A 19,737-nucleotide genomic window follows, 5' to 3' on the forward strand; every position below is an offset into this window, starting at 1 on the left:
CAACTCACATGCACACACACATACACACATCACCAGCCCTCCACAGACACAAAACATCTCTCCTTTAAAACGAAGGTACAGTTTCCTTCCCCTGGAACACTTCCAGGAGCACTTTTGGAAGCTACAGTTTTGCAGCCACCTTGGCGTAACACGAAAGAAACATTAGCTGAGCATCGGGAGACCAGGTTCCAACCCCAGCTCTGGAACCCTGGGCAAGTCCCTTCCACTCTCTGGCCTCGGTTTCTCCATCTGTAAAATGAGGACTTGGACTAAGAGGTTTTGGAGGCATCTACCACTTCCAACCTCCGTGATTCTAGAACAGAGGTTAAAAACTGGGAGCCCCAAGACCAAATATGATCCACAAACCTGTGGAGTTATTTAAACTGGTTCACGCAGCATTGAGAGATTTTTTTCCTATCGGGTGCTTCCATTTTAAAATTGGGAGATTTCTCATAAAAGTCACGGTCTCTGACTTCCTTTGAAAAGGCTAAAGATCTGGCAGCCCTGGGCCCACAAAGAGGGGCCGCACCGAGTGAAACCCAACACCACTTACGCGGAAGTCCCACCCAAACTGCCTGGCCTGAGTCTAACCACGTGGAAACATTACAAAAACCCAGACGGAGGGACATTCTGTAAAGCAGCTGGTCTTCACTCTTCAAAGATGTCAAAGCCACAGATGACAGGAAAAAAAAAATGCTATAAAGGATACTATTAGGACAAACTGCTGAAGTTGGAAGATGTTCAGATGAATCTTGATTCGACATCAAGTTTACTGAGTCTGGTAACTCTTCGTGGTTATGTCAGCGAGAATGCAGTCTAGTCTCAAATGGTCCCCCAGCAGGAGAGAGAGACAGACACAGAGATGGGGTGGAGGGCAGAGCCGGGGGGATTGAAGAGAGAAAGCAAATGCAAAGAATATTAAAAACTAGTCATTCTGAGTTAAGGGGGTACTGGAATCCTTTGTATTGTCTTTCCAACTTTTCTGTAAGTTTCCCAAAAAAAGCTTAAAAAAAAAAAGACAAGTAACTGAGTGATTCTCAAGCGTTCATGTGCACAATCCCCTGGAGGGCTGGTGAAAATACAGAATCCTGGACTCTCTCCAGAGCTGCTGATTCAGTGGGTCTGGAAGAAGGAAAGCAAGAATTTGCATTTTTTGTTGTTTTTTTGGGGGGGAGGGGGTTAGGTTTATTTATTTATTTAATGGAGGTACTGGGGATTGAACCCAGGACCTCACGCATGCTAAGCACACACTCTGCCATGGAGCTCTACCCTCCCCTCTGAGAATTTGCATTTCTAACAAGCTCTCTGGTCCAAGACAGGCTCCAAGAAGCCCTGGTACAACATAGTTTAAATTGTGGAAGTGACCACAAGAAGCAGATACAGAAAGAGGTTTTAAACAGCAGGACTGGGAGAGCGGTGGTGAAAAACTCATGTTTTCATTATGAACCCTTCTGTATCATTTTATTTGTTTCTAGGAGTACAAACTTGAACGCCCATGAAGTACCTACACCAGCACCTGCCTGGCAAGGAGCAGATGCTCAGAGTGGGTTAGGGACCCGCCAGGACCTCAGTTTCTGAAATACAGCAACGATGCTAGGACACATGGGACATGGTCTGCTGGGCTGGGGGGAGTAGCTCATCTTTGGGGAGCAAAGTCCTTCGGGTCACTCCATGCTTTCCCCTTGGAATTGCCCCCACTGAGTCAAGTGAGACCCCAACTTCTAGAAACCTCTTCTGATTCCGAGACGAGAACGTGGTTCAGAGGCAGCCAATTTTCGTCAAGACATGCCCCTCCTCCCCCTCTTCCAGAGGGGTAATGAACCTTGGCCTCAAGCCTCATTAAACCCCATTATATAATCACCCCCATCCTGAGTCTCTTTATAACGCTTCCAGTGGCTGGTTCCTTGGCTTCATCCGTCTTTATTTCTACCCGCTGCTGCCTCCCTCAACACATCAGGCTTCTGACTCAGCCTCAAGGCACACGAGGCCAGGTCCTCAACGGAGGGTCAGCTACCTGTCGCTGAGTCTCCAGGACAAAGAACAGGAGCTGCTTGGAGAAGAGCTGAGAACGGGCACGGGGAGATGGGGCAAGGTGGGGGCAGGCATCTGTCAAACACCTGGTGAAGGACAGTATTTCCTAAGACCTGGGCTTCGTAAAAACTCCAGCTGGTCTGGAGGGAACTCTAATTCGAAAAGATACATGCACCCCAATACTCACAGCAACACTGTTTACAATATCCAGGACATGGAAACAACCCAAATGTCCATCAACAGAGGACTGGATAAAGAAGATGTGGTATCTATATAAACAGACTACTACTCAGCCATAAAAAAGAATAAAATAAAGCCATGTGCAGCAACATGGATGGACCGGGAGATCATCATTCTAAGTGAAGTAAGTCAGAAAGACAAAAATAGCATATGATATTGCTCCTATGTGGAATCTAAAAAAAAGGACATTGCAAATGAACTTATTTACAAAACAGAAACAGACTCACAGACATAGAAAGCAAACTCATGGTTACCAGAGGGGAAAAGGGGTGGGGAGGGATAAATTGAGAGTTGGGGATTTGCAGATACTAACTACTATATATAAAATAGATAAACAGCAAGTTCACACTGTACAGCACAGGGAACTATGTTCAGAATCTTGTAGTAACCTATAATGAAAATGAAAAAGACTATGACAAGTAATATAGGTATGTATACGTATGACTGAAGCATTATGCTGTGCACCAGAAATTGTCACAACATTGTAAACTGACTATACTTCAACTAAAAAAAAAAAAAACTCTGAAATTAAAGAAAATTACCACTTACAATTGCTCAAAGAAATATATATGAATCTAACAAAACATGTAAAACAAATTTATACTTCTTAAATAAAATTTTAATTTATAATTTTTAAATAAAAAATTCTTTAATTTTAAATAAAATAATTTAAAAAAAATTTTAAAAATCTAGTCTTTAAAAAAAAAAAAGGAAAAAACTCCAGCTGGTGCCACTAGGACCAAGATGAGGATATTCAGGAAGCATGTCACTTGTTTGCTTTGGTAGCTGCTGCCCTGAAACATTCAACCCCCACAGGCAGCTAATAAACACCCAGAAAACCGCAGGTGGTCAAAGTACCCTGTCATTCCTCATCTCTGCCAAAGATGTCCAGGATGACACCTCTGGCTCCTTTCTGCAGCTGCCTGGCCCCTGCAGGGATGGCTACCACCTGGGACAGTGGATTCCCTGAATATCAACCCCAGAATCCGGCAGGGTAATTGTTAGCCAGCGTGAATGCTGATCACTGAGCGAGCCCAGCAGTCTGGTGAACGAGAGGCATCTTTGTAGCAAGGCAGTCCCCCCACAAGACAATCCCCTCAACTAGGCAAGAGTGCCAGAGAGAAACCTCGAACACGTTAAGCCCCCCCCGCTTGCTGAGCAAGCAAGTTTCAATGAAGACGGCGTTGCCCTCCCCAACCCAGCATTGTAGATCCCGAATGAGTGCAAACTCCACCTCCTTCCTGACCTTGTGACCTTGGGCCAGCTACTTAAATCTCTTAGCCCCTGTTTCTCCATCTGTAAAATGGGGGTAATAACAGTACCTACCTGATGGAGGATTGTGAAGCTTAAACAAAATAACAGAAGTAAATTGCTTTGCCAGAACTGACGCAGCCCGGGACATTGTCGACACACGATAAATGCCCATTGCTACTGCTATCACCATCTTCATCATCATGACAAGCGATTCCATAACATAATGAACAGCAACGGCCCCTCAAGCTCGAAGACCCAGTGCTCTGAGCGCTGACCCCCATGCTAGGAAATCTACATGATTTCCTCGTTTTTGTCCTCACTACATCTTTGCCGGATAGAAACAGACCCACGGGGGTCCGGTGACTTGCCCAATGATGTGTCAGCCACCACTTAGTCGCTATAAACCCGAAATCACTTCCGCCAGCCGGTAATGAATGATGATGGATAATTACTCCTCCCAGGTAGGTGGTGTTTTTTTCATTCTGAAGAAGACTTTAGGATCACAGAGGCCACCTGAGCTAAGTCAGCTGGGATGAGAGATGCCCTCCAAGGAGCCACAGGCACACACCTTATTGGATCAAAAATGGTCCATGGGTGGAGGGCATCCCAACTGACACCACAGGGACAACACGGCTCACATGAACGCAGCGTGGGCTCAACACAGCGAGGACCAGGAGGCGAGCCCAGGGTTCTCTGCTTCTCTGGGAAGCAGGCTCACGCCTGAGTCAGCACCTTCCACTCTGAGCAGCAGAGTCTGATACCTTGTGTACTGTCCACGGCTAACCTTAAAGACAGATTCCTCATAAGCCAGAGCTCCGTCTGCTTCCTCCCCACCGCTAATCACCCCCAGACCAGGGAATTCGGGTGATTTGCCCAAGTCCTTCTTGAAGCCCATCTGAGGTGGTGAGGAACCCTGAGAGTCCAAGTCTTGGCCACTGTGCAGCCAGAATCTGCCTCACGCTGTCCCCAGGCATTATTACCATCAGGGGTAACAAGAGGCGGAATCACCACGCTTCACACACCGAAGCCACGGACAGAGCTGACAGTGATGAACGGGCAGACAGACTCAGCCTGGCAGGGACAGCCTCAGAGGCTTCCTCGGCGGGGTCATGGGAGGAAAGCTGGCCTAGGGGTCCAGAGGCAGGAAGTTCTCTTCTGAAACTCAGCATGGCATGAGGACTGGACAGTTAGAAGCAAGGGGGGACCTGGCGCTGGCAGCAGTGTTCTCCCAACAGCCCCGGCCCAGAGTCTCCAAAATCGGCATTCTGAGTCAAAAGATTTGCCTAGGAAAAGCCTCTTGGCATACACACTGAGTAAGCCTGAGAGTTTCTAAGCTCTGGAATGAAACTTCAGGGAGTCTCTTATTGTACAGCTGGGGAAACGGAGACCCAGTTAGAGAAGGAAAGACGAGATGCACATTGGAGTTGCATCTGGATTCAAAACCTGCCCCGTGGGCAAGATCACTTGCCTTTCTGAGCCTCAGTTTCCTTATCTGTAACATGGGGATAATCATGTCGGCCTCAAAGGTTGAGGTGAGCCTTAACTGTGACAATGCTACTGACACGCCTGGTAGGGACAAGTCGCACAGGCAAACGGTGACATCACTGAGATGCCAGCAGAGAGCTTCTCATTTCCCGATCTGGAGTCAGTTCCACCAGGCTGCCTGTTTCCCGTATTTGTTAGGATCAACAAACACGGAACTGGACCATAGGGTTCAAGCTACCGTTTGGGTTACACGCTTGTTCTCCCGGGAGAATCAATGCTATCTTTTTCCTTCCCTGGAGATCAGGGTGGCCTCTTTGCATTACAAGGACCAGGACGGTCCAGAGAGGCAGCTGTGCTTCTAGGGCCCCTTAGTGTCGACCCTGATGTGAATTAAGTACTTCGCTCCTGCCAACCGGCAAGCAGGGAAGGCTCTCCTCTCAGATGGAGACGGGGGCAGGCATGAAAAGTGCGGAGCCATGATGAATCCTTGCAAAACTCTCTGGCAGAAGCAGGGGTGGAAATGTGCAAATTTGTGTTTTTTTTCAAGCAAACTGGAGATGTGTCTACTCTGGCCAGAATGAAGTGCAGAGCCATGGTCAAACCCTCAGAGGTGGCCATGGTAACATTCACTCATAGGATGGAGATGCTCAAAGACAGATGGCTACCAGCGGCTGCTGCCCAGTGTCACGCCAAGGTAAATTCCAAGCACTCTTAGGGCCATGAGGGAGTTATGGGAAAGGGAAGGGGAACTGAGAGGCTGTTAGGCACAGCTTCAAAATTAATCATGGAGCCAGAGGATGGAAATACTACCAGGATAAGGAGCTGATAAACATCAGAACAACAGCTACCATTAATTAAGCACTTACTGTGTGCCAAGCACTGGGCAGACACCTTGACTCGCATGAGTCTACCTAATCCTCACACCCATCTGTGACGTGAAGCTCTCGTTATCCCATTTTACAGATAAGGAAACTGAGGCTCAGAGAGGCTCTGAACTTGCTTGAGGTTAGCACACAGCTCAAGAGTCACAGAGCTGGGATGGGAACCCAGGTGTCTCCCTCCAGGGCCACGACACCCTGCCCCACCCTGCTGCTATTACACGCTGGCTATGTCATCACCCCTCTTCCTCATCCAGGCTCACCACGCAGCCCTCTGACTGCCACACTGGCCCACCCACCATCACAGAGCGTTTCTGGTCTCTCTGACAGTGATTTCTCTTGACAAATTGATAAATTGGCCTTCTGGTGTTGACGTGTGTCATGGGGGCTATTTTAGCTTGCTTGATCTCTGCGTGCTGAGATAAGCCAGGCTCTGGAACATCTCCTAACTGACGTCCACGGGGTACCAGATCCTCCACTGATTCCTGCAGTGGGTGCATGAGACACATTTGCGGACTGTAAGCTGAGTTCATGGTTCTGCCCCAGGCCGACCAGCCAGCTGGGCGAAGACAGAGCTTCTGAACCCAACAGTCCGGACACTGGACATTTGTGTTGGACGTTCCATGTGCAATTTTCCAGGGGAAAGAATGAACAGATTTCATCCAGTTCTTAAAAGGTCCATGCCCCCCCCCCAAAAAGCTGAAAACCCCTTATATAAAGTTAAAGGATAGAACCTCATGTTTAGAGAAAGGCATCTTGCTTGCTCTTTGAGGAGTCTCATCAAGTCAAATCACGCATGATAGTTAAGCTTGTACACTCTGGAGTTAGAAAGAATCAGTTCAAATCCTGACTCAGCTTCTCAATAGTGGTGTGATTTTCAGCAAGGTCTTTGATGTCCGTGGGCCTCAGTTTCCTCATCTATACAATGGGAATAATACATCTGTACAAGTGACTGTTGCAAGAACTAATGGAGATCACGCATATGGGTGATTAGCACATAATGGTGCTCGGGAGACATCACTTATTCATCAGAGCAGCAGCACGTGGACACCGTCTGGCTGTATTAAAGGCAAGGGGTTATTTCCCACACATTCTAGTATCCCCTCCTCTTTGAGGTCCCGGTCAATAAAAGTTCTTGTCTTGGCTGGCGGGCTGCTTGGGCTTTTTTCAGGGGCTCCCCTCTGACCACATCTGTGATTGATCAGCAAAACGAGCCTCCGGGCAGAGAAGATTAAATGCGTTCTGAAGACCTCAGCCCTTGATCACCAGAAAGTTCCCTTTCCCCTCCCAGCGGTAACCACTTTGCCTGCTGCAGAATTCATGGGAGCAGGATGTAAGCTACCCCACGCCACGCTCGGCCCAGTCTGAACCCCAATACATCTTTGAGATGTAAAGGTTATACGCGTTGACCCGCGTGAGGGAGAGAATGACAAAATTTAATCATAGATGCCCTACGCACAGCGGCCAGGAAGAATCCTGTGACCGGGCAGCTGAGAAGCAGAGGAGAGGAAAGGCAGACGTTTCCTTTAATGCCCTGCCCGCTTGCTTCCCGCTGTCACCCCTACACACCTGCAGGCAAAAGAGGAGGCACCCGGGACCAATGACAACAGCCAGTCGGCCTCCCAGTGACGCCCCCTTCTCCTCGAAACCATCCCAGGGGGCGCGAGCGGCGCGGGTGGGAGGCGGCGGGTGAGGCGTGTGCGTCTCGCGCATTTTCACGAAAAGGAAAAGAAGAGGGCGTGCACCCGGCGCAGAGGACAGCGGGCGCAGCAGCCCGCTTGCCGACTCGGATTCGGTGACTTACTTGCGGAGAAGTTGGCCTCGGTGTGGACGGGAGGGGTGGAGGGCAGGAAGGGCGCGTGTCCCACGAAGAAGGAGCGCAGGGAGCGCTCGGACAGCAGCGGGGAGCGCTGCTGGGAGGGGATGTTCTCACAGCTGCCCACGCTGCTGTGGATCTTGAGGTTCAAGGGCTTGCTTTTCTTCTTGGCTCTGAAAGCGAGACAGAAAAAGAGGAGAGGGCAATGTATCCCTACGCACACAAAGTGAGAGCAGGGGGACCCAATCTCCTCAACGTGGCGCCCAATACCCCCACCCCCGCCTCCATCTGGCCCTGCCTCTCTCCCTGGCTCCTTCCCACTGGGCTCCAAACACATTTTCTGTGCGGCTTCTCACCTTCAACTCTTAGCTTATGCTTCCACATCACCTGGAAGACCCTCCCGTTCTTTGCCTGGTCAATCCCCATCTGTCTTGTATAACTCTGACTCTGGCGTTCCCTCCTCCAGGAAGCCTTCCCTGATACTCCCTCTTCCCTTCTAGCGTGGGTTGGGTGTTCCTCCGCCATTACCCTAAAATAAAGTCATATATCTATATCTATATCTGTATCTATATCTATATCTGTGGCTGCACGTCCTTATTTTCCCCAAATTTGTTCTTTTAAATTTTGTCTCCCACAGGGACTGAGTCTTTGATAGCAATGACTCATATTGTTCATTTCTCTGTCTTTGGCAACTAGCACAGAGCCTGGCACACAGCAGGTGCTCATTAGACTCACTACATGATCAGTCTGGATTAAGACTGGCACTAATCACACTGCGTTCTAATTCACCGTCTTCCACACCTGACTGTGAGCAACTTAAGGGTAGGAATCTGTGGTTTTTGTCTTTGGAGCTCTCAGCCCTTAGCTCAGCACCAGCCAAATAGAATATACTTCTAGAACTGGTTTTGAAACATTTCTCCCCTTCCCAAGGAGTTTAGGTGATTGGTTTAGGAGAGTTTGGTTTAAAAATCCATCCAAAATTAACCTCAGGACTCTCCTTACCCTCTTCCCCCAATGCCCCATTCAGTTCTGGGCGTGAGTTGGGCGCCCTCTTGTGGCCAAAGCGAACCGGCCTCGCAAATTTTCACCGGTTCGGGATGGAGCGCCCAGGAAGGTGTGTTCATTTAAGACTAGAAGCCTCCCACACAAGCAGCCTAAAAGTCAGCCTCTCCAGCAGGCCTGCCGCTCCTTGGCTTTAAGGAGTTCGAGCATGCCTGCGGAGTCGCCCCCTCGCTGGCAGTCCTGCTCATTATCTCCCCAGGGGTCTGCAGCAAGGCCCGGGAAGTTGCCAACTGTTACAGCAGCACACGATGGCTGGCTCACCCTCCCCGTGGCTGGAGAAGGGAGGGGGGCAGGGGTGGCATTTCATTCCACGTGAGCGTCCAGTGGTGGAGATGCAAAGAAGCGACTGCACCGAGGGAATGTAAGGTAGGAGTTAAACTCACAGGCTTTAGGGTTGGGGAGACGGGAGCTCGAGTCCTGACTGTTGTGTCAGGAAAGTGAGCACACCTCTTCGTGCCTCAGTTTCCTCAGCCTGGACAACGGGGAAAATCACAGCACCCGTTTAAGAAGGACGCTGTGACAATTCTATGAGATCAGGTGCTTGGCATGGGATCCAGCTCAGAATGAGGGTTCAGGTGACCTGTTACTAACGTCCCTATGACCAGGTTAAACTGGGTAACTGTATAGCACGGAATTAACCTTGAAGGAGCCAAAAATTGAAGCTATGCCATGCTTTCCACCTGAAACCGCTAGCAGCATCCTCAACCCACCACTACCTTTGGCAAATGAAGAGGATGCAGAACCCTCTGGCGATAGATACCACGATTATCTCCAAAACAAGATGGGAGCCTTGAGGCACCAGCCACTAAGTGTGAGGCCAGATCCCTCATACAAGGAGAGCCAAGTCTAATCCAGCACAAGTGTAACAGTAGCTTGATGCTGCAGAGCATCAAGTTCCCTTCACTTATGGCCACCGATGGAGCAGAGAAGGGGTGTGTATAAATGTTAGTTGGACAGATGAGCGGATAAGGATGGATGGATGGATGAATAAAAAGATGGATGGGTGGATGGATGGGGGAAAGGGGAAAAAGTGGAAGGATGGAATGAATGAAGGGCAGAAAGGATGAGAAGATGGAAGGATGGGTAAGAGGAAAGAGGAGGTGGGAGGATGGGTGGAAGAAAGATTGGATGGATGGATGGAAGGGTGAAAAGGTTGAAGGATGGAAGGATGATGGATGGATGGATGTAATGAAGGAGGAGAGGAGGGCAGGATGGAAAGATGGATAGAAGGAAGGCAGGAAGAGAGACTAGGAGGAAGAGAAAGTGGGTGGATGAATGGCTATTTGATCAGAGAAGGTGGAAGGAAATCCTTTATCTCTTCCCACCCACCAAGGAAGTCTTTATGGACAGGATGTAGGATTCACTTTTACCATCTGCCCTCATTACCCAGACACGCTCGGAGGGGAAAACAGACACAAATGACTGTGTCTGATGACTGTGACTCTGTACTAAAATGTAGTGGATATTTTGCAGTATATCCCGCAGATGCAATTAAAAAGAACATCCTCTCCATGATCTTTGCAAGACATATTAGGTCTCTATTACATAAATGTCTTTTCTGGAAATGGGGCCGATTCTGGGGAAAACAGCAAAATGAGGTGGCATGAAGCACTGGCTGGGGCAGCTCCATCCCCTGAAGCTGTGTCAGCCCTGGATGGACGTGCTGCTTTCTGGATGGACAGGCAAGCCAGGGCTCGCGGACATGGTGGGCTGGACCACAATCTGTGCCTAGGAAAATGTGCTTGTTTACAGGAAAGAACCATTCCAGTCTTCCCACCTTCCTGATGCCTAATTTACATAGAATAGGACCCTGAGAATTCTTACCTCTTTCATTACTTTACATCTCCAGCCCCACAGTTCTGGTCCAAGCCATCTTCTCCCTCTTAATCGAACTCCCAATCCCACTTATTTTTCCTTTTGCTTCACTTTTTTTTTTGTATTGGGGTAAGATTCACATAATATAAAGAAGTAACCATTTTAAAGTGAACAACTCAGTAGCATTAAGAAGCCACAATGCTGTGCAAACACTACCTCTATCTAATTCCAAAATATTTTCCTCCTCACAAAACGAAACCCTGCACCCATGAAGCAGTTACTCTCCATTCCCCTTCCCTCCAGCCCCTGGCCACGACTGATACGTTTTCTATCTCTAAGGATTTGCTTGTTCCTGGTATTTCATATAAATGGAATGAATCATGTAACATGTAAACTTTTGTGTCTGACTTCTTTCACTTAGCATGTTTTTGAGGTTCATCCACAGTGTAGCATGTATCAAAAATCATTCCTTTTAATTGCTTAATAATACCAGCCCACTTTTGTTTCTTTATAATGTATTTTCCACCCAGCAGCCAAAAGTTTAAAGATTGTACATTGTATCATATCATTCCCCTGCTTAAAAACCTTCAAAGGTTTTCTATTGTTCTCCCTTTCTGTGGCTTACAAAAGTTTCAGAGGACCATCAACATACTCTCTCTACCTTCTCCTTGGACCATCACCTTGTCACTCTCTGACTCTGGTCTTCTCTCTCGTCATTGACCACACCAAGTTCTTATCTGCCTCAGGGCCTTTGCACATGCTGTTCCCACTGCCTGGGACACTATTCCCCATCCTGCCTGTTAGTGAAGACTTACTCACTTCGGCATCACTTCCTTAGAGACGCTGTCCTCAACCCTCAGAACCAGTCAGCTCTCCAGGCTACATACGCTCCCAGCACTGTCTGCTTTTTCTCAAGATTCCCCATGTGAATTCTGCATTTACTTTGTGGTTCCTGAATGTCTGTTTCCCCCAGGGCCTCATCACATACAAGGGAAGTGCCTGTATGTTCAGCACCTGACACAAAGCAGGCACCCCTCAGTGGCAGAGCCAAGATCAGAAGTCCATGTGCCCCAGTTCAGGCTGGGACAATCTGACCTCCTCCATCTGGGGGGAGGTCTAAAGGATTGTGACCCAGTTTTGATCTGTGAGTCAGAAGGACTGTCTGTCAGCATCTTCCCAGTTAATTCTCACCTATGGGCTCCTTGAGGGCAGGTACGCACCTTACCTCTTTGGCCAGCCCCTGGCCACCTCTGCCGAGCCCTGCAGACAGCTCTGCACTCAGAATGCACTTCACCCGTGCGCATCTGCTAGCCTGCCTCTCAGAGCCTTCCTCACAGAGGCTGCCAAGGGACGTCCCAAACTGGTAAGTAGTCTTTGCACCATCTCCTCTTCCAAAAGTTTGCTGGATTTTGAGTTAAGCCAACTCACTGGCTCACGTGGCCCCTCAGCCTCCTCGAGTGTGGGGCTATGTCCCCTTGAACTTGAAAGCTTTCACCAGCCAAATTCCTCAGCGTCTCATTAATGGGGCCTGGGGCATCTGGCCCTGCCGACTGGGAGGAAATGACAGGGCTGGGGACAGACAGGCTCCTCGCAGGCGCAGCAGGAGGACAGATACAACATACACTCTGATATACCCCTTCTGGCTAAGACAGTAGCCATCTCCCCAAACAGGGAAGAGTGGTTACTGGTCTAACCCCTCTCAGATCAGGCCACTTAAATCCTCTGCAGTTGGCCTGATCTGATTACCCAAGTGGAGACCTCCAGGGAAGAGCCTTTCCAAAACCAAAGAATAACACCAGTTCTTGGGTGAGAAGAGGTGTGGGTGAGGGGAGTAAGGATTCCCCTCGGCCAGCTGCTCAGAGCCTGTGGAAGGGGTGGGGTTGGAAAAGCGAGGGGCTGTTTACTGAGAATCCACTCTGCTCCTTGGCCACAGGCAACGACCCTCATTTCTGGCTCAAGCATGCCCCGAGTGTGGCAAGAATCACCAGGGGCCCTGGCCAAAAAAAAAAAAAAAAAAAAAAAGGTGCACCGATGAGTCGGTGGAACAGCATAGGATGCATTTTTCCCCAGGTGTGGAGGAATAGGCAGTGTGCTTAGATGAGACACACTTGCATTTTTGTAACTTAACAGTTAATATTTGAAATACTGACTTTGCACATCAAATCCATAATTTTGTGCTGTTATTTCCCAGTAGACAGTCTTATGCAAAATATACTGGGAACAAGAAAAAGAGGAGGAAGAGGAAGAAAAAGAAGAAGAAAGAGAAAAAAGAAGAAGGAGGAGGCAAGGAAGAAGAAAGGAGAAGGAAAAGAGACGCTGGTTGAAAAAAAAATGTAAAGTAAATTCGAGAGTACAGGTCCCACCAGAATGGCTAAAAAAGAGGTGACAGCACCAAGTGTTGGCAAGGACAGAGAGCAACCAGGATTCTCGTAAAATTCTGGTGAGATCGTGAACTGGCTCAACCATTAAAACCACTTACAGGATCTAAAGAAACTGAACACACGCTCTGACCCAACAGTTTCACCCCAGGGTATTAGGTGCTCAACCAGAACGCATGCCCTTGTCCACAGAATGACCTGCGTGAGAATGTTCATTTCAATGTCATGCATATGGGCAAACGTGGGGAATAATCTCAATGTCCATCAATAATAGGATGGATAAATGCATCGTCATAGACTCATACATTTGACTACTGCATGACAATGAAGATAAGTAATATGGCTGAGTTTCAAAGACACTTGGGCAAAAAAAAAAAAAAGCCAGCCACAAAGAGTGTTTACTGTATGCGTCCATCAGAGTCCATTTACATGAAGTTCAAAAACAGACAAAATGAATCCATGGTGAAAAAGGCCAGAAGAGTGATTTTCTTTGGGGAGATTACTGACTGGAAGGGAACCCAAGAATCCTTCTAGGGGTTGGACACATCCTCTGTCTTGATTGGGTGGTTGGTGGTCACCTGGGTGTACTGATAAATACAAATTCATCAAACAATAATTGTGCAATTTACTTCTGACTGAAAGTGATGCCTTACAAAATTTTTCTTTTAATAGTAAAAAAGACAAACAACCCAGTTAAAAAGTGGGCAATGAACTTGAAGCAACATTTCTCCAAAGATATACAAATGGCCAACAAGCCATTTGAACATGAGAAGATTTTCAGCATTACTACTCATTAGGGAAATGCAGATCAAAACCACAGTGAGATGCCACTTCCACCCACTATGATGGCCGTCATGAAGAAATGAGAAAATAATAAGTGTTGGTGAGAATGTGGAGAAATTGGTACCCTTGTCCACGGCTGGTGGGAATGCAAAATGGTGCAGCCACTGTGGAAAACAGTTTGATGGCTCCCCACCAAGTTAAACATGGAAGTACTATATGACCCAGCAATTCTGCTCCTAGATATATGCCTAAAAGAACTGAGAACAAGCATTCAAACAAAAACTGTATACAGTGTTTGTAGCAGCGTTATTCACAACAGTCAAAAGGTGGAAAAAACCCAAATGTCCATCAGCAAATGAATGGATAAACAAATCATGGTCTCTCCAAACAATGGAATACCATTCAGTATTATGAAGTACTGATTGATACTATAGTTGTAGATGAACCTCAAGAACATTAGCTAAGTGAGAAAAACCACATATTTCGATTCCATTTATATGAAGTATCTGGAATAAGCAAATCTAGAGAGACAGGAAGCAGGTTAGTGGTTGCTCAGGGCTGGGGGCAGGAGAGGGGATGGGAAATGACTGTTGAATGGATCTGGGGTTTGGTTTCCATTCGAGGTGATGGAAAATTCTAGAACTGGATAGAAGTGACAGTTGCACAAGATGATGAATATACTGAACGCCATCGAATTGTACATTTTAAAGTGGTAAATTTTATGTGTACTGCACTACAATTAGAAAAAAATTCATGGCCATAAAAAATAATATTGATACAGGAAGTATATTTCTCCCCCTGTCTGGCTGTGTGACCTTCACCTAGTCACTTGACCTTTCTGAGCCTCAATGTCCTCACCTGTAAAAATGCCTAGTAAGGCATCTCTCTCATGAGGTTGTATGAAGATCTAATGAAATAGTGCATTCAGAGTGTCTGTCACCTGAGCTAGGTAGCTTTTTTTGCATTTGTCCCTCACCAAGAAATTTCTTTTCCTCTAGACAGAGACTGAGGCTCCTTATGGGCAAAGTCCTTCCCATGCATAAGCAGGTCAGGATTCAAAACCAAGAGAAGGTGGATAAGTATCCACTAAGAGGATCAAAGATTTCCTCTTTACCCGGGACATCTTGCCTTGGGAGAAGCACAGGAGGGTCTGAGGACCACACTGACCCATCACTGGAGTGATGACACCAGACTAGGGAGGCGTGAGCCTTCCTGGAAGAAGGGGCAGCTACGTCAGGATTCTCAAAGGCACCCAGGACAAAGGCTCGGCGGGGAATGCTTGTTCAGGGCACCCCTTCCCCCTCCACTGTGTTCTTCCGAGGACCCCTGGAGGGTCTCATCGTCAATGCCTGTTATTTCCTAAGGGACTCCTTGGCACCACACACAATAATTTTATCGCTAAAAGGAACACCCACTGCTTCTGACAGGGTAGTCACTGGGGCATGGACTTGGGACTGGTCACTTGATGAAATTCTTATTCTCGAGGTGTACCGATCGACTCACGTGCTCTCTGTCTCCTCCAACTAGAACAGGAGCCCCATCTCAGTCTGGTTCCCCAGTGTTGTCTCCAGGATCTAGGAACACACTGGACACAGAGCGTCCTCCAAAATTATACATTGGATGAACGCACGAGTGAATACCGTCACCAAGCCTCCGAGGCCGTTTCACTTTACAGATGAAGAAACTCAGTGCAGAGAGCACCAGGATTCAAACTCAGTTTGTCCCAATCCAGAGCCCAGGCCCCCACAACTACATGTGACACCAGCCCAGGGGGTTTTCCCCAAAGCTCTGGATCCTGGACCCAGACTTCTTCATGGACTGGAAGTTAGGATTCCAGGGTTCTCTGAGTGAGTCCCACACGGCTGCCTTCTCCCCTCGACCACACAGAGATCCGGACTGGGGAAGAGATTCTTGCAAGAACCAAAGCAGAGTTTCCCCAAAGGATAAAACAGAACTGCTGAGGAACCAGATAAGGGATGCTGCCTGCGTCTGCCCCATCACAGGATCTGGCTTGGGAGGAACACAGCTCCCAGGTCACTGGATCTGGCCTGTGGGGAATGTGGCTCTTGCAGAGTGATCCAAGTTATCTCCAAGGGACCCCTGTAGTGTGAAGGTCAGTTTTCCGTGGATGAGGACAGCAGACAGTACACTAATGCGCTCAGCAAGGACTGAAAGTCAAACAGCCTAGGATTAAGGTCCTACTCCCCTTCTGCCAGCTGTGTGGTCTCAGGCAATTCACTTCCCCATTCTGAGCCTTTCTCCTCGTTTCTCAAAGAGAACTATCACCAAGCTGCGGAAACGATCACATGAGATAAAAGGGATCTGTAAGAGGGGAGGCCTGGCACCATCCTCTTGGTATGAATCCGAGCTGCGCCAGTAAATTTCCTACTTCGTGAAGGCACGTGACCTTGACTCTGTTTTCCCTGTCTCCTCTCACCTGGAACCTGGTCTCGCTCAGCTTCTCCATGCCTTCACTCTCTTACAGCCCTATCGGTCTTCTCTCCTCACGGCCTTAAAGGCTCGGTCAAGGATGAGCAGCTCTGAGCCCTCCAACCATCCAACCCTAGGTTGTGGTCAGCAGCACAGTATGTGTGGTACCCCAAGCAGCCACTATGGTCCAGACACCAGCCCTTCACACACGTGCACTCCTGCAGTCCTCACAACCGTCCTGTGGGGAGGGGCTACGGTTCTACTTGGGGAAACCCAAGTTCACAGACAGGATGAAGCACTTGGTTGCAAATTCGACACTCTTAAGTGCGATGCACTGTTAGGCACCACGGGGCAGCTGTATCACGCGCGCACCAGCGCAGATAAACTCCGGCCAGAAAGCAGGGCTGTGGGTGTCTCACCCAAGGGCGGCAGGAATCACAAATGCGAGTGTGACCCGCCCGCCAGAAACTGTCTTTCACTGGAAAGAGGTCATCCAAGGTGTCTGGTACCCTATCTGGGTGCACAAGTCTAAGAAACCCTGGGGTGTGCCTGGGACATTGTTCTTTTATTCTCTGGGAAGTTGCCTGCTGGTTTGAACTGGGCAGAGCCAGCCAGATTCTCCCAGTTCAGGGGTTGACAGACAAATGGGCCAACCTTGGGCCAAATCCAAAGCTCAATTTGTTCTTGTAAATAAAGTCTTATTGGAACCCAGCCACGGCCGCTCACAACACACTGTGCTTGACAAGGGCAGCATTAGCTGCAGCACAGAGGAGAAAATATTTACTATCTTGCCCTTTACTGGAAAAGTTTGCCAATCCCTCTTTTAGACTCCCTGTCCACAGAGGTTCATCATGAAAAAGGATCCTGAAGAGACCAGAGCCAGCCTGGGATTTATTTTCCCTCAAGTGACAGCTTCTCTCTTGACCTTCTTCATCTAAATCACAAACACCCTGCCTTCCCAGTCCCTCCTCTCCCTGGAGCCCAGCCGCACTGGCCTGAGTCACCCAGGGTCAGGCATCCGCAACATCCCTGAGTGGTAAGTACAAAGCCCTCCGCCTAAACCCATGTTGTTCATACAGTAGCCGGAGCCACATGTAAAATATAAATTCAGTCGAGATAAAATTTTAAAATTCTGTTCTTCAGTCTCAACTGCCACAATTTCAATACTGGAAACTCATGGGCAGCTAGTGGTTACCACATTGGATAGAGAAGATGGAAAACATTTCCATCATCACTGGAACTTCTCTCCAACATCACTGCTCTAAACTCAATCCTGTTTCCGGCATTCCAGGGTGAGGTGATCATGGTTCTGCTATCAGAGCATCTGCTCCATCCCATCTCTCTCTCCTGTCTGATTTTCACCCTCCCTCTCCCCACAGTAAAATTAACTTTGCTTCGCAAAAGACTGGAAACAGCTAAAATATACATCACAGGGGACTTGTCCACTAAATTATGGCAATTCCACTTAATGGAGCTGGGTAGGTGTTGGGATATTGAGAACAGCAACATTTATTAAGTGAAGGAAGGGATAGGCAAAAACAATGCATTTGTGTCTTTAAAAGAGATATACAAGGGGTAGGGTGTCGCTCAGTGGTAGAGTGCACACTTACAATGCACAAGGTCCAGGGTTCGATCCCCAGTACCTCCGTCAAAATAAATAAAACTAATTACTTCCCCTCCAAAAACAAAAATAAAATAAAAGATATACACTGATGAAAAACATGAATCCAATAAATATTCCTAGGACAACGAGGTGCTTGGACTCTAGCAATGAAGGAAGCAGAGAAGCGCCGTGCTCTCCCTGGGCTGGTATCCCGGTGGGGGATAAAGACAGACAGACGAAACGATAAGGAAATACTGGAGAATTAAAACCTGGGTGATGTAGTGACTGGGTGGTAGGGCCTCTCTGGGGACACTGCATTTAGGCTGAGACCTGCATGTCAGGGAGAAGCCAGACTGGCCAAGATCTGGAGGGAGAGGGAAGCAGGCAGTGAGGGACGGTCAAGGCCAGGGCAGGTCACGTCTCAGTGAGGGAGGAGAGAAGAGGCAGCCACTGTAAGGAGGGGACTTTCATGGTGAAAGCAATGGGAGCCTGCTGGAGAGTCTAAGGAGGAAGACAATGAAGTATGGTTCTGCTCTTAAGAGGTCACTCTGCCCAGCGTGTAGAGAGTTGACTGCGGTGGGAGGAAGAATGGAATGGAGGGATCCAGAGAGGAGGCTGTTGGAGGCATCCAGACAAGAGATGGTGGTGGCTTGGACCAAAGTCCCGGTCATGGAGGTGGAGGGACAGGAGCTATTTGGGACACAGCTCTTCCGAGACTTGCTGGCCAATTCAATGTGATGGGAGATGCTTCCTAAACCGGGGTGTCATATAGATTCCCAGTCTCAGATGGATACACTCACATCTGGAAGGCTACCCAGGAGGCAGCCGGCAGGCTGGGGAGGGGGCTGTGGATTTCCGGAGTAGGTGCTTTGTTAGCTTTAGACTTTTCTTTGCCATTTGAACTTAGTGACAGAAGGAAATTTTTTTTTGAATAATAAAAGATAATGTTTAAATGGTACACAGCACTTTTCGCTTGAATTTCTCCTCTTTGTCTTGTTAAGATGAAAAAAAACTCTAGAAAATAGAGGTACTGGCATGGAATGATGTGCTCAATTGTTATTAAGGTTTCAATGATGTTTCATCATTTTTTTTCAAGTTTTAAATTGAAGATCAAATTTCAGATGGATTTTGTTTCCCAAATGGCTGTTATCAGTCAGCTGGTAACTGGTATCTCAGATTTTGTTGACAGATATTAAAGTATGGTTGTTTACAGATTCCTAGAAATTAAACATATATATTTTTATTTATATAATATTGTATTTGTATATAATATTAATTATATGTAATATATAAATTGTATTATGGTATATATTTGTATATGACATATAATTAAACATACATGTTTATACTTTTATATTTTATATATTTATATGATATATCATTAAACATTTGTTTAACGATAAAAACTTTGTTTTTATACATCTTATGATATATAATTAAACATATATGTATACTTCTATATTTTATATATTATATAATTAAACATGCATATTATATGTAAATATATGTGTTATATATGAACATGTATATCAATATGTACTTGAAAAACATATAAGATGTCTTATGAACAGATACATTGTTTTTTAAGGTTAAACTTTGCTGAGTAACCGATGAACTCTTCAATATCCAACAGACTTTCTACCAAGACTTGATCTGCGGAAAGAGCAAACTGTCCTCATACACACATTCCCCTGCCATCCACTAAGACACGCTTCAGATCCAGGGTGTACAAGAGGCGAAAAAGAAACAGGAGAGGAAAAAAGGAGATGTTCTAGTGCAGAGGTCGGCCAAGTTTTCCCGTAAACAGCCACAGGGTAAATATCTTTGGCTTTGCAATCCCTAAGCTCTCTGTCACAGTTAATCATCTCTGCCGTCACAGCACAAGATCAGCCATCGGCAATGTGTGAATGAATGGCAGGACCGTGTTCCAATCAAACTAGCCACAAAAATAGACAGTGGGCT

The 19,737-nt window shown here is 47.3% G+C and overlaps 1 protein-coding gene across 2 annotated transcripts in view; it reads right to left on the reverse strand.

The window, feature by feature from the left end:
* The window catches only part of KSR2 (kinase suppressor of ras 2), a 393,165-nt gene that overhangs the window by 139,770 nt on the left and 233,658 nt on the right, over positions 1-19,737 (reverse strand). For both annotated transcript variants that reach the window (XM_064481173.1, XM_064481174.1), the window contains one exon: positions 7,693-7,877. In XM_064481173.1, the coding sequence (XP_064337243.1) occupies positions 7,693-7,877 (185 nt within the window). The remainder of the gene's footprint in view (positions 1-7,692; positions 7,878-19,737) is intronic.

This window comes from Camelus dromedarius, chromosome 31 (genome assembly GCF_036321535.1).
Source record: "Camelus dromedarius isolate mCamDro1 chromosome 31, mCamDro1.pat, whole genome shotgun sequence".
Classification (NCBI taxonomy): domain Eukaryota; kingdom Metazoa; phylum Chordata; class Mammalia; order Artiodactyla; family Camelidae; genus Camelus; species Camelus dromedarius.